The sequence below is a fragment of the Oryza glaberrima genome, chromosome 7 (genome assembly GCF_000147395.1).
Source record: "Oryza glaberrima chromosome 7, OglaRS2, whole genome shotgun sequence".
Taxonomy (NCBI): Eukaryota; Viridiplantae; Streptophyta; class Magnoliopsida; order Poales; family Poaceae; genus Oryza; species Oryza glaberrima.
The window spans coordinates 11,580,227-11,593,222 of record NC_068332.1 but is presented as its reverse complement, the minus strand read 5'-3'; the positions used below and the strand labels follow the sequence as shown (position 1 = coordinate 11,593,222).

Below are 12,996 nucleotides of genomic sequence, written 5' to 3'. Positions count from 1 at the left end.
AACACGAAACATGCCTTCCCGAGCAAGGAAACCCGAGACCCAACGAAAACAGACTCGGACTCGACCCTACCGGTCTGACCGCCCACATACCTGCGGTCAGACCGGCCCTACTAGCCAGTCAGACCGCCCACATACCTGTGGTCTGACCAGCCCTGTGAAGGAAGCCTGTTACTTTCCAAACTTTTGGCAATTTTTCCCTATTTCGTCCAAAGGTGCCAAATTTGGGTGTAAACAGTTTGTTCAAATATATAACATGTAAATCTAATGTAGAACATATGCACCTTTGGTTGATTAATACATAAGGTAGTTATGGTTATATCCGAGCTAGTTGTGTCCTCATCAATCTATGTCCTCAAAAGCACTCCTACATAAAGGGTGGATCCAATCACATTTCGAATGTCTGATCAACAAATTTTCTGCTGTTACGACTTTGTGGTGTAATATCAGCCAGCCCAAAAAAATTTGCTTTTGGGATTGCTTTAGCCTTCCAGTTTAAGAGAAAAACTGCTTCCTGTTGTGATCCAAAGAACTGAAAACGATATGCACTTTGGGCAGTATACCCTCCAGTGTTGTTCCTTGTCCAGCAGTCTTATCCTCCTCATTTTCAGTCAGGGCAATTTGGCTTTGAAGTCCTCCTAGCTGGACAAGCTCGTGGATAGTTTCAACATCCGTGATCTGCCTGAAAGAGTGAAGCCAATCATTTTCAGCGATCGCAGTAAAAGCATCCCTGTTTTTTCTCTTTGCCAGCTTGAAGAGGTTTGGAGCAATGTCTTTTAGGCACAGTCCCTCAAGCCAGTTATCTTTCCAAAAATAAAATTTCTTTCCATCCCCAATCTGGATCTTGTTACAAGCTTGAAACAACTGGATGTCTCGATCATTGCAAGGTAGTTCCATCTTGTCCCATGGCCTGGATTGGTCCTGCCAGCGCATCCAAAGCCACCTCAATCTCAAAGACGATGAAAATCTTTCCAAATCAAGGATTCCCAATCCTCCCATTTCCTTAGGACCCCCTAGGTACCGTAATGGTGAGGGCCCGGTAATTAACTTGACCAATTTTTTAAAAATGGGAAAACTAAATGGTGAGTACAACGGTATGTGTGCATGTCCCGATGTCTCTCTCACGCATCGCTCAGACTGCTCCTTTAATATTTCATTAGAGTCTGGGGGGTGCCTTGGCACGCTTCTTGTACAAAGCTGGGTTAATTAGGTTATGCGTAGAGCTGCTTAATCTTGTTCAAACGACACACTAACAATCCATCACATTAACTTATGGAAAATGATTTATTCAATTACCACTTGGTGATAAAAAAAAAAGCAACGCGCTTTTTCGATGTGACATCCATATGGGACACTGAGGAAAGATAGTGCACAAGCAGAAACAAACTTTATGATCTCAGACATGAATAGCTTAATACATAACCATACATTAATATATCTTGCCCCCAAAAGGTACCCTGCCATCCTTATATAGTCGGAGGAGGCTGGTTTACAAGATAGAGATTTAATTCCTTACGATCCAAATCTCCATATCTACTTTACAATCTTACCAAACCAAGACACTACAGACTGTTTCCTTGATATATAAGTAAACATAACACCCGAGTCCTAATCCTGTACATATTCTACTTATATGATCTATCCCCCTATAACTAGTCGGATAGTCCAGCCATGTGGGTATATGGTACCCATAATCTCACAAGATTTTTATCGTGTTATTTACTTAGGTATGTCTTAATCGTATTAGAAGAGAGATAAACTAGACTAACTCATGAAATAGCGCAATTAATCAAAAGAACTAAACATTTTTTTTGAACAAGATATAGCAGGAAAAAAACTACAAGATTACAACCTTGGGAGGCTACAATCAGGAAAGAAAAGAAAAGGCACACCAACATGAAACTGACGATCCTGTTAACAGTAGAATTTGGTAAACCCCGAAGTCACCATCGGCCTAGAGTCAGTATCGGCTTCAAAACCTAGAATCGGCCGATGAGAATTATCAAGTTGTCAATAGTCGGATTCTTGCTATATTCGGTTAAGGAAATTAATCCACTAAAGGAAGTTTTTCTAGAAGTGACCGAGTTCAAGGAGGATGCGGCATGGCAATTTCTCTATTAATTAGGAAGAGTATGTTAGATTCCTTTTAATTTTAGAAAAGTGTGTTTAGTGTCCGATAAGGACTTTATGTTTTCTTTTTATCTTTAGGAAAGTTTCTTTCTTGTCCGACAAGGACTAGTATCCACCCATGGGTATAAATATGTGCACCCGGGGTCATTGTAAACTATCTCCACGATCAATACAAATTTGGCGCATCATCACCCTTTTTACTTTTCTACTTTTTCGACGAGTTTATACTTGTCATGGCTGTTTGCATCAGCGGGGCTAGGGCTTCGACACTATCTATCATATATCTTAGCTAATCTAGTTTGTTAGTTCAATTTATTTGTATCGACTAAGATTCGTTTTAGGGTTTATGCCGGTACCGGCCTAAATTGCTTTACCAGATTAGATTAGCTAAGGTATCGACCACCCTAAAAATCAGTCAAGGGCTTGATTGTCTAGATATTATGTTTATTTTCATACTTTGGGCCGCATCAGCCCTAGTCACGCTTAGAGCCATAATCTCTAGCCTGCCTTTTGATTGCTAATAAGGGTTTCATCAGAGTTTCAGCCGATGAGTTATCTGGACGTTGCATCGGCTTATAAGGATTACATACCAGTTGGATTTAGCCAATCGCAACAAAGTTTCATTGTTTATCTAATCATTTGGATTTAATGACATCGGACTTTCAGCCGATGTATGTTTTAACCTTTAGGTCAGTGCTTATTCTATCATATTGTTAGCCAATGGGTTTCTACTGGATTATATTGTTGTTTTGTTACATTATCATCAGCCGATTGTCTTTATTTACATCAAGTGTTAGATTATACATCAACCATATAGCCGATAGCTCAAAATCCTATCGCTATCGACTGGTATCGGCATCGGTTGGAATTACTCCATCGGCTTGTCAGCCGATCGGGTCATTGATATGCTATTTGTATATCTTGTCAGTTGCAGGATCAAACTGAATGGCATGCCCACATCTCATCGACCTTTTGGACCTACACTAGAGCTAAGCAGATCTTCTAGGCCGTTGTGTTCGTCAACTTAGTTCGCGCCAACATAGACCCAACACTGTCGGCCGAGTGCGGATTTCTCGTCAACAGACCCTCAACCACCAACTTGAGGAAAGGAACTGACACCGAGCCGACCACCGCTATGTGTGGTCAGTCACCTCAACTCTAAAATGGGGCATAGGTGCCGTTCCCTACCTCAACTCCAAGATACTAACCAACAACGAACTTCCAATCGTCCCCATAGAAATGGATCGACGAGGGGCAGGGTGAGATAAAAGAAGATCCACTCGTCCCTCGCGCAACCCTGAAGGTGACTTCCAAGAGGGTCACCGAACGTCTAACAAAATGAAGCTGAGAAGAGATAGAAACATGACCTCCTAGACAACGCCTCTAGGGAGGTCACGACGCTAGGAGCGCCACCGCCACCCGTCCAAGGGATTGGACCTGGTTTTCAACAAGAGCGTCCTGCTAGGGAGAGGAAGAAGGGAGGTTTCACGACAAAGCCCCCAAGGGGGGATGTGACGCCCAAAGGCACAGTTATTGCCAACAAGAAAGATGACCTCCTAGCTGTTCGGAGCCTCCCATCCCTCCCCAATGCCGCAACCCTAGCACTCCCCACCAAACAACCTTCGCCAACACGTGAACTCCACTACACCGCCTTCGATTGTGGGGAAGGCCCTTTGGGGCCTCCGACTTCTACAGCCATTGTGCTAACGCCCCTCCGCCGGAACCTCCGCAACATCAACGCTCCCGCAGCCAGCCTCTCACCTCTACACGACACCACCACCTATGATCCATGCCATTAACAGCCTTGTTGCAAGGCAACTAGCCACTAGGCACCCCGCGTGAGGGTGTCCCTCCTTGTCATCAATGACGCTGGCCACACTCATTTTCGATGTCGTTGGCCACCGAGTCGTCGTTATAGGACTCGAAAGCCGCGCCCCACCAAGCCACCACACCATCTTCGCGCTGCCCCACCGACCCGCGTGGCCGCTCTCCGGCCGGATCTGGCAGAGAGGCGCCAGATCCATCTGCATCCTTCCCTTTGGCTCCACGGGAGTCGCCGTCGTCGCCCTACCAGGCTTCTCTACACACAGTCCTAGGCGGTGATAGCATGGAGGCCTGAATCTGCGGCAACTAACCTCATTCTCCGGCGTTAGGTCTAGCCCGCCACCAGGGTCATCGCGATCGCCCCTCCTCGCTAGATCTGCGCTAGGCACCCTCACCTTGCCGCCGATGGCTAGGGCTCGGCGAGGGCACGCTAGCTCCAGCCCACCACCATCGTAGCCGTCGCCGCCCTGGGATTGGTCGTGGGCTCCAACCTCCGAGGCCTCCATGGAGAAGGGGGAAGGCCCCACCGCCGCTGTCCTTACACCAATTTTTTATTTGTAATAATTAATTATATCTAAATTAAATAATCAGTAATTGGAAGCTGGGATTTATCAAAATAAGAAGGACGCTATTGGTTGTAGCGTCTAGGCTTGGATGCTGTTGCGCTCCACATCTAGGTTGGGACGTTGTTTGGAACGGCGTCCACATCCTGAACTTTTTTCTTAAACGGCTACCAAGATTCTTCAGGTGAGGATTACATTATATTTGGAGAGTGTCGTTTTGAGTAGCATCTAAAATTTATTTATCATGGCCTAGTTTTGCAGTAGTAGTTGTAAAAATTGCTTACTACTCCCGACTAATAACAAAACAAGAGATGGACAGCGAGATCCATCAATGATTCGATGCAGCTGTTATTCATGAATTTTATGGGCGGTAATGTTAACTGTTAATTGAAATTACTCCTACATAAACTTAGCGCCTATGAATCTGAACTACTCAGTAATGGAAGCTTCAGTAAAAAAAAAATAAACTGAAGGAGTTGGATTAGAAAAGGACACTGGCAGAAAAAGAAACAGATGGGAACCGCCATGGTGACTTGGTGAGGGACAGCGGGCTCGGCCAACAGACGACGGCAACAACCTCAAAGCGTGAAGACGAACTGCTACAGCCTTAGGATGGACAGCGTGAAAACGAATTGCTACAACGTCGAGATAGACATAAGTCGCAACAGTCGGGGAGGAGGACCACAGACGGTGGCCGCCTCCTGGGAGATGAGGTGGAGGGCGTCTGCAGCCTCCCAGATCGAGGAGGGCAGTGGCAGCGGCACCTCGACCTAACCCCGCCACGACATTGGGTCCGATTGCCTGCTGCGCAAAGAGATTGCGGGCGGGAACGCCGGATAAGATCAATTTTATTTTTATCGCTGTTTACTTCCCTTTCATACTAGAACAGTGGAACAGTAGTCAGCAGAGTATCAGATTGGACGCCGTTTGGAATAGCGTCCACAGGCGGACGCTATTGACAAGTATGTCCACATCTAGACGCAACGTCCATCCTACTTTTGTAAAATCAACATATGATTTATTAAATATTTAATTCAAGGATTATTAATTATTAAGAATAAAAAAAAATCGGATCCTTACAGCTACACGGTTTTTGGCGGCTACTCGAGCAGTGGTGAGGCGGGAGGAGGAGGAGGTAGCGTAGAGGCGGGGGTGGAGGGGTCGCCCCTCCCTAGGAATGACGTGGGGGAGGGAGTCATGCGGAGTTATAATCATTCCTTAAAAAAAAAAACTACTGGACTATAGAAAAATTCTAGTTGGTTTTCATAATTTTTTTTTCAGAATCCACTGTTCCGGGCTCTCACTTTTTTTTTCCGAGGTTATCGAACTAAAAACTTGTAAGAAAGAAAAAACAAAAAACTAACAGAAACGTTGATAGCAATTTGGCAGCTCGACGGCAGTCACGGTGGCAGACCCAACAATTAGTCTAGCGAAACCAAGAGGCCAACACCCATCATCATCATCAATATTCATCATCCATCATTCCATCTCCACTCCACGTGCCGATTGAATTCCAACTGGAACTGGAGGGAAGCCGACTGCATCAGAGTGCTAATATGGCCACGATGACCACAAGAGCAAGCACACAGCTCGTCAGGGTCAGCCGAGCAAAGCCAACCGCGGCTGCCCAGCGGTGCGAAAAGGCCACACAATATACCGTGCGCTTTTGACCCCCGCCCCCGATCGGCCCAGCAGCCACCGCACTCGCTCCCGTCCCGCGGCTAATATTATTGTTATTCCACGTAATCCCAGCCTTGTCCCTCGGCGATCTCAAGAGCCCCCTCCCTCTTCTTCTTGTCCTGTTGGCGGCTAGACTTTCGTCGATATCCCCGATAAAACCCACCCGTCTCCCCTCCTCCCCACTCGCCTTCGCCTCCATCCTCCTCCTCCTGCCGGCTTGCATCCGCTCTTCCTTCCTCCAGGAGGAAGGCATACAGGCATGGCGCTCTCCTGCATGAGGTGCTCCCCGGCCGCCGGCGCCGTACGACGAGGATTGGCATCGGCGGCTCCGCCGGCGGCGCTCTCCTTCGCCAGATGCGGCCTCCGTAGAGCGGCCGCGCTCGGGTGGCGCGTCGCCGCCGTCACCACTACGGGAGGTCGGGTCCCCTTTCCTTTTCCCTTCCTTCCTGCTTCTTAGTTCATTTGCTCGTCTCCGCCTTTGACCCTTCGTCTGTCGTTTTTGAAAATCGAGGGGACACCCGCCCCCTTTTGGATTGCTCCTCGCATCCTGCGTGGGCTGACTTGCTGATTCGTTTGCCTTGTATCCCTATCCGCCGCATCGCATCCTATCCGCCGTATCGCATCAGTTTCTATGATGATATTCATCTCCTCGCAGTGCCAGATGCAAATGTAATGGCTAATTGGCTATGCGGAAACAAGCCTTGTTGCTGCCAAATTGCGGCCGTTATCTTATTTTAGAGCCGTAATTAGTGGTCATGCAGTAATTCTTGTAAAAAGAAACGCCATATGTGATGAGATAGGTCTGTGTGATACCATTTCAAGTAGTTAATTCCTTTTTTCTGATATGTTTAAGGTTTATTTCCACCAATTCTTGAAATGTTTTCCAGAACACAACATTATGAGCATAGTGCATTAGTTGCTGAATTCATATATGCAATGTTTTAAGTGTCTGTCTCGTGGCATCATAAATTTCAGAAAACTGCAACTATAGTGACAAAACTATCAGTTTGCTGCAACATTAGCAATATATTTCAGTGGGAAAACTGCTACTTTTATGTGGTATGCTACTACAGGACATGTAGGTGACAATAGTAAGCTTGGGCCATGTAAAAGTTGCAGTTTTGTGATAATTTACCACGCCATTGTTGCAGCAAACTGAAATAGGTCGTTAACGTTGTAGCATACTGATAGTTTTATCACTATAGTTGCAGTTTTCTGAAATTTACTCGTTTTTTTTAACAAGATGACATCATTGTTCATTCAGAAAAAAAAGGTTTATATATTCACAACTCCACCGCCACTGCTCGGCTCATCTCTCCTTGAAGAATTGCCATTGAAGGTTGAGAACCCTAGGTAGTTGTATTTTGAAGTCAATGATCTTCTGGGGATCGTAACCCTTTCTGCATGCTATGGGTTGTGATTTGTGAAGCAGCAGTTGGATGAATGTTAGATTACTGTAAGGTGACTTGAAGTAGAACTGCACTAGGTGAAGGAGAGCATCAGTCTGGGAGGAACATATTTAGAATAGAACTGGACTTTAAGGACTATGTTTATTCCTCTTTTGCTTGTTTAACGAATGTAGATACAATCCCATCCTACAGATATGATGATTTGATCCTTATTAATCCCTAAATTAATGGGGGGCGATAATTGTGCGATCTTATCTTAAGGCTGAAACTGTTCTGCTACAGTACCGTTCAAGCAAAGCTCATGCATGAACATTAATACTGCACGTGAAAATTCATCTGAAACTTCCAGCACATAGTGGGTATTTCATGTGATGAAGTTCGTCAAATAGCTATCACATAGTCACTCTTTACTTATCTTATACCTATCAATAGTGCAAGGTGCCAAGGATGCTGGTCTGGAGAAGGCTGCCAGAAGTGCTTCCCAATCAAAGGTGGAAAATGGCTCACCTTCAGAAATCATTTTAGATGATTTTGAAGACTTGAGCCCTCTATCAGAAAATGATGACTCCACTGTTAGTATCACTGTAGTCGGAGCATCTGGTGACCTTGCCAAGAAGAAGATATTTCCTGCACTTTTTGCTCTATACTATGAAGATTGTCTTCCAAAGGTTTGTGTAAATATGCTCCAAACTTATGATATCATTTCAGCTACTCTTGTTAAATCTAAGGGAGAGTATTTTTCTTTCTTAGCATTTCACTATCTTCGGATATGCACGCAGCAAGATGACAGATGCTGAATTGAGAAACATGGTCAGCAAAACACTGACATGCAGAATAGATAAAAGGTGCTTAACTAGGCTGGACTTATTAACCATAATTCTTAACATCCTTAGGTAAATGGAGCCTTTGTGCATACATTTTCATCAGTGATGCTTGAAACTATTCTTTCTTTCCAGGGAAAACTGTAATGAGAAGATGGAAGAGTTTTTAAAGAGATGCTTCTATCATTCAGGCCAATATGATTCAGAGGAGCATTTCATGGACCTTGACAAGAAGCTGAAACAACATGAGGTTTGTATATGCACTTCATGTTAAAACAAGAATGAGTCATTAATCATGCTTCTAAGAAAAAAAATCATATGGTAACATTATTTATTTTTGTTTGGATAAATTCTTCATAGATCCTGCTTTTCAGTTACATAATCTTACTACTTTTTTTAATGAGCATTAATATCTAAAGATGTATTATCCCTAGACTGTAAATACACTAGTCCGTTGAGAAAGCACCAGCAAATTTTTGACACATTGAATGCAGAGAGAAACATTGCAAAACAGGATCCAATTAGCTAGCATCTAAATCAGAAAAGCATTTGTGGGTTACTCTCCACTTCTGAAAAGCAGAAATTGCTTTCTTGTGCTTATTCTTTAAGTTGCTGCGGAAAAGCATCTGTGCATAATAGTGTAGCTTACTCCCTCCGTTTCACAATGTAAGTCATTCTACCATTTCTCACATTCATATTGATGTTAATGAATCTATATAACATCAATATGAATGTGGGAAATGCTAGAATGACTTACATTGTGAAACGGAGGAAGTATTTGAGAAATCTAAGATTAGACAAATTCAGCTATCCAACCATTATTTTGTGGGTTGCCTTTTGAAGCAGAATAGTTTCTTTTTACAACCTGGGTTAGAAGAAAAGCTATTAGTGAAACACCATAATTGCTAAATTCAGTTGCTCCAATCCAGACTATAGTGATCTGCCTCTATGCCAAGAAGAGCTTAAATTCATGCATGCCCATGGCCATTTTAAATTTGACAATCTGAATGTATTCTTGTACTTCATCTGCAGGGTTCCAGAGTTTCTAACCGTCTTTTCTACTTGTCAATACCACCAAATATATTCCTTGATGTTGTAAAATGTGCAAGCAAATCAGCATCATCTGGGAATGGTTGGACAAGGGTAATTGTTGAGAAACCTTTTGGTCGTGACTCAGATTCATCTTCTGCATTAACAAGGGGTCTGAAGCAGTACCTGGTAGAGGACCAAATCTTCAGGTGGTACATGCTTCTAGTATTTGAGATTGTGTTCATCAGAATATATATTCTAAATTAACATATAAATCTAGGTTCATGATTATTCATTTCACAGAGATAATTATGCTTGTTATGTTCCTTTCAACTTGTTATGCAGGATTGACCACTACTTGGGAAAGGAACTAGTGGAGAACCTGTCTGTCCTTCGCTTCTCAAATCTTGTTTTTGAACCTCTATGGTCAAGGCAGTATATAAGGAATGTGCAGCTGATATTCTCAGAGGATTTCGGCACTGAAGGACGAGGAGGGTATGTTTTTGTTGGTTCTTTTATGATATAACCTTAGTTCCCTAGGATTGTCTCTCATTTTATTGTTGAATTGCACAGGTACTTTGATAGGTATGGTATTATCCGTGACATAATGCAGAATCATCTTCTTCAGATACTAGCCCTATTTGCAATGGAAACTCCTGTTAGCTTGGAGGCAGAGGACATAAGAAACGAAAAGGTTTGTGCCCGCTCCTTCAATAATCATCATACGGCAGGCGGATGTACCAAATTAGGGAGGGTGACCCACTTCAATTCTTTCATTTAAGATGTTTCTTACATGTGTTGTATACTTTCAAGTATGACACATTGATCTTGTTACCAGTGCTGTACGTCAGATAAATTTACACATGAAATCACCATTTATTGATCATGTTATATTGCTTTATATTTTCATCCAGGTTAAAGTTCTGCGTTCCATGAAGCCCCTGCAACTGGAAGATGTGGTGATAGGACAGTACAAAAGTCATACAAAGGGTGGTACCACATACCCTGGATACACTGAAGATAAGACGGTGCCCAAGGATAGTGTAACCCCAACATTTGCTGCAGCTGCACTTTTCATAAATAATGCTAGATGGGATGGAGTTCCTTTTCTTATGAAAGCTGGGAAGGCTTTACATACAAAAGGGTATGTATCAATAGAAATAGTTGTCATCACAAATCACACCTTACCATATGACTCTAACCAGTGCCACAACATCTTCCCGTTTAGTGCATTTAATAAGAGTTTGGGGAGTTTTTGAATTAATATCCTGAAGGTGATTCTTGTTTCTGTTTTGTTTCTATTTATGTCTTATTATTTGTTATTTTTTAAGTTCTGCAGTTAGATTAATTTGATAAAACGTTTTCTACATTTGTAAAGATTTTATTATGTATTACATTTGATCTACTTTTTAGACCAAATCAAGAAAATATGAGCACTACTATTAATTAATTAGGGTACTGTACCATAAAAAGATCTTATGGATTATTTTGTATGTAAAAGATCCTTGCTTGTTCTCTTACATGTAAAATATATGAATTCCAGGGCTGAGATTAGAGTACAGTTCCGACATGTTCCTGGTAATCTTTATAAGAGGAGTTTTGGGACTGATCTTGATACAGCCACTAATGAACTTGTCATACGTGTGCAACCTGATGAAGCTATCTACTTGAAGATTAACAACAAAATTCCTGGTCTTGGTATGAGACTAGATAGAAGTAATTTGAATCTTCACTATGCAGCAAGGTAAGGTTAATTTTCCTTCTTTTTTACATTTGTATCCAAGATGTTTTTTTTTTGGTTCCAAGAAAATTGAGTATTATACTTCACTAGATATTTAAGTTAGGTCGAATTGGTTTTTAGTAGTTGTGGTCCTAGTAGCAAATACTAAACGGGAAGTTTTATCTCCTGCTATATCTCATAATTTATTTATTTGTACTGCCCTTTTTGAGTTCATGTTTCGAGCCTTAGCACGCTTCTGAGTTCTGTCTTCAATCACACCGTGGCACATGATGTATCATCTCAATCATTTCCTTAGTAATCTGTTAGTATCATTCAGCAATCTGGTACTTTGGAGTGCTTATTGTATCTTGCTACACTTGTATAAATTGAACTTTTGCCTCAGGTACTCCAAGGAGATACCAGATGCTTATGAGAGGCTCTTACTTGATGCCATTGAAGGAGAGCGAAGGCTTTTTATCCGTTCTGATGAGTTGGATGCCGCATGGGAGCTCTTCACTCCCTTACTCAAGGAGCTGGAAGAGAAGCGGATAGCCCCTGAGCTATACCCTTATGGAAGCCGCGGTCCTGTAGGGGCTCACTACCTTGCAGCAAAGTACAACGTCAGATGGGGTGATTTGACCACAGAACAGAAGGCATGAGACAGATGATATCTATTTTCGCTCCTTTTTTTTCTTTTGCCATTGCATTTCTGTAAGATTGCATGCTCAGTTAGTGGGACAGATGGAAAATAAGGCAATCAGTTAGCTTAGGTTGCAAGGCCTGTAACCATTAGACTATAAATAGCTTTGTGGTATATTCACTATTGGATAGAATTTTGGGCTTCCTGGAAGGCAAATATAAGGTCGCGAAGTCTTTATTTTCATTGGGTGATCCATATGATAAGTGGCTCGATCATTCGGTGAGTTGAGATAACTACGAATTAATTTGTTGATCCGACTACAACCATACGATTGTTTTGTTTTTTTTGGAAAAGAATACGATTGTTTTGTTGCATCTCAGTGATCGATATTGTAGTTGGTATGGAGTTTGGATGACGGCGGAATTTAGGTCCAAATTTAGGTGATCGGTAATTTAGAATTTGAATTTAGATAAATTTAGGTCCAAATTTAACCGGAATCGGAAGATATGGGCTTCTAAAGAATAGGTTTTTAATTAAGTAGAGAAAATAGGAAAAGTTACTGTAAAGGGTCCCACCAGTCAGTACCTTCTTTTTCTTTTTCTTCTCTTCTTCTTTCTTCTCTCCTGTTTCTTCTCCCCAGGTCGAGCAACAAGCCAACAACAGAGAGGGAGAGTGACAGGGCGCCGGTGCTCTGGTGACTGAATGGCCTTGACGGTGGCAGCCAAGCGTGTTCCCGCTCACTGCGCATCCGAGGAGAGTGGTGGCCGGCAGAGGAGGGTGGCCGGAACGGCGGGTGGAGGAGCTCGGCTCCGGCCAGCTATAGTGGTGGCGGTAGTGGGTTGTTTCGGAGGGGGAAAGGGAGGGGAAACTAGGAAAATGGGTTCTCCTCGTCGAGGCAAAGCAGACGGTGTGAGGATTCAGCTAGAGGGTCTCCGGTGAGGGAGATCGGCCCGTGGCCGGTGGTGGCTTGCCATGGCAGGAGAGAGAGAGAGAGAGAGAGAGAGAGAGAGAGAGAGAGAGAGAGCGCACTTGATGTGTGGAGGGAAAAGGGGACTTCTCCGGCTATTTATAGACGGCGGAGGTCGGTTGCTTGAGGTGGTTTGTAGAGGAGGGAGATTTGGCCATGGCGGCGGCGACGTGGAAAAGAGGAGCACAGCGCTGGCCTCGTCCATCCATTGGCCGG

At 43.3% G+C, this 12,996-nt stretch overlaps 1 protein-coding gene across 1 annotated transcript; it reads left to right on the top strand.

Moving 5' to 3' along the window:
* The first annotated feature begins 6,298 nt into the window (after positions 1–6,298).
* Positions 6,299–12,056, top strand: LOC127779532 (glucose-6-phosphate 1-dehydrogenase 2, chloroplastic-like). The gene is made up of 10 exons (XM_052306333.1): positions 6,299–6,610; positions 8,036–8,271; positions 8,354–8,448; positions 8,560–8,674; positions 9,457–9,662; positions 9,799–9,948; positions 10,027–10,147; positions 10,368–10,597; positions 10,997–11,197; positions 11,577–12,056. Exons 1-10 carry the CDS (start codon positions 6,454–6,456, stop codon positions 11,830–11,832), a joined length of 1,767 nt encoding a protein of 588 aa, XP_052162293.1. The 5' UTR covers positions 6,299–6,453; the 3' UTR covers positions 11,833–12,056.
* The last annotated feature ends 940 nt before the right edge of the window (positions 12,057–12,996 follow it).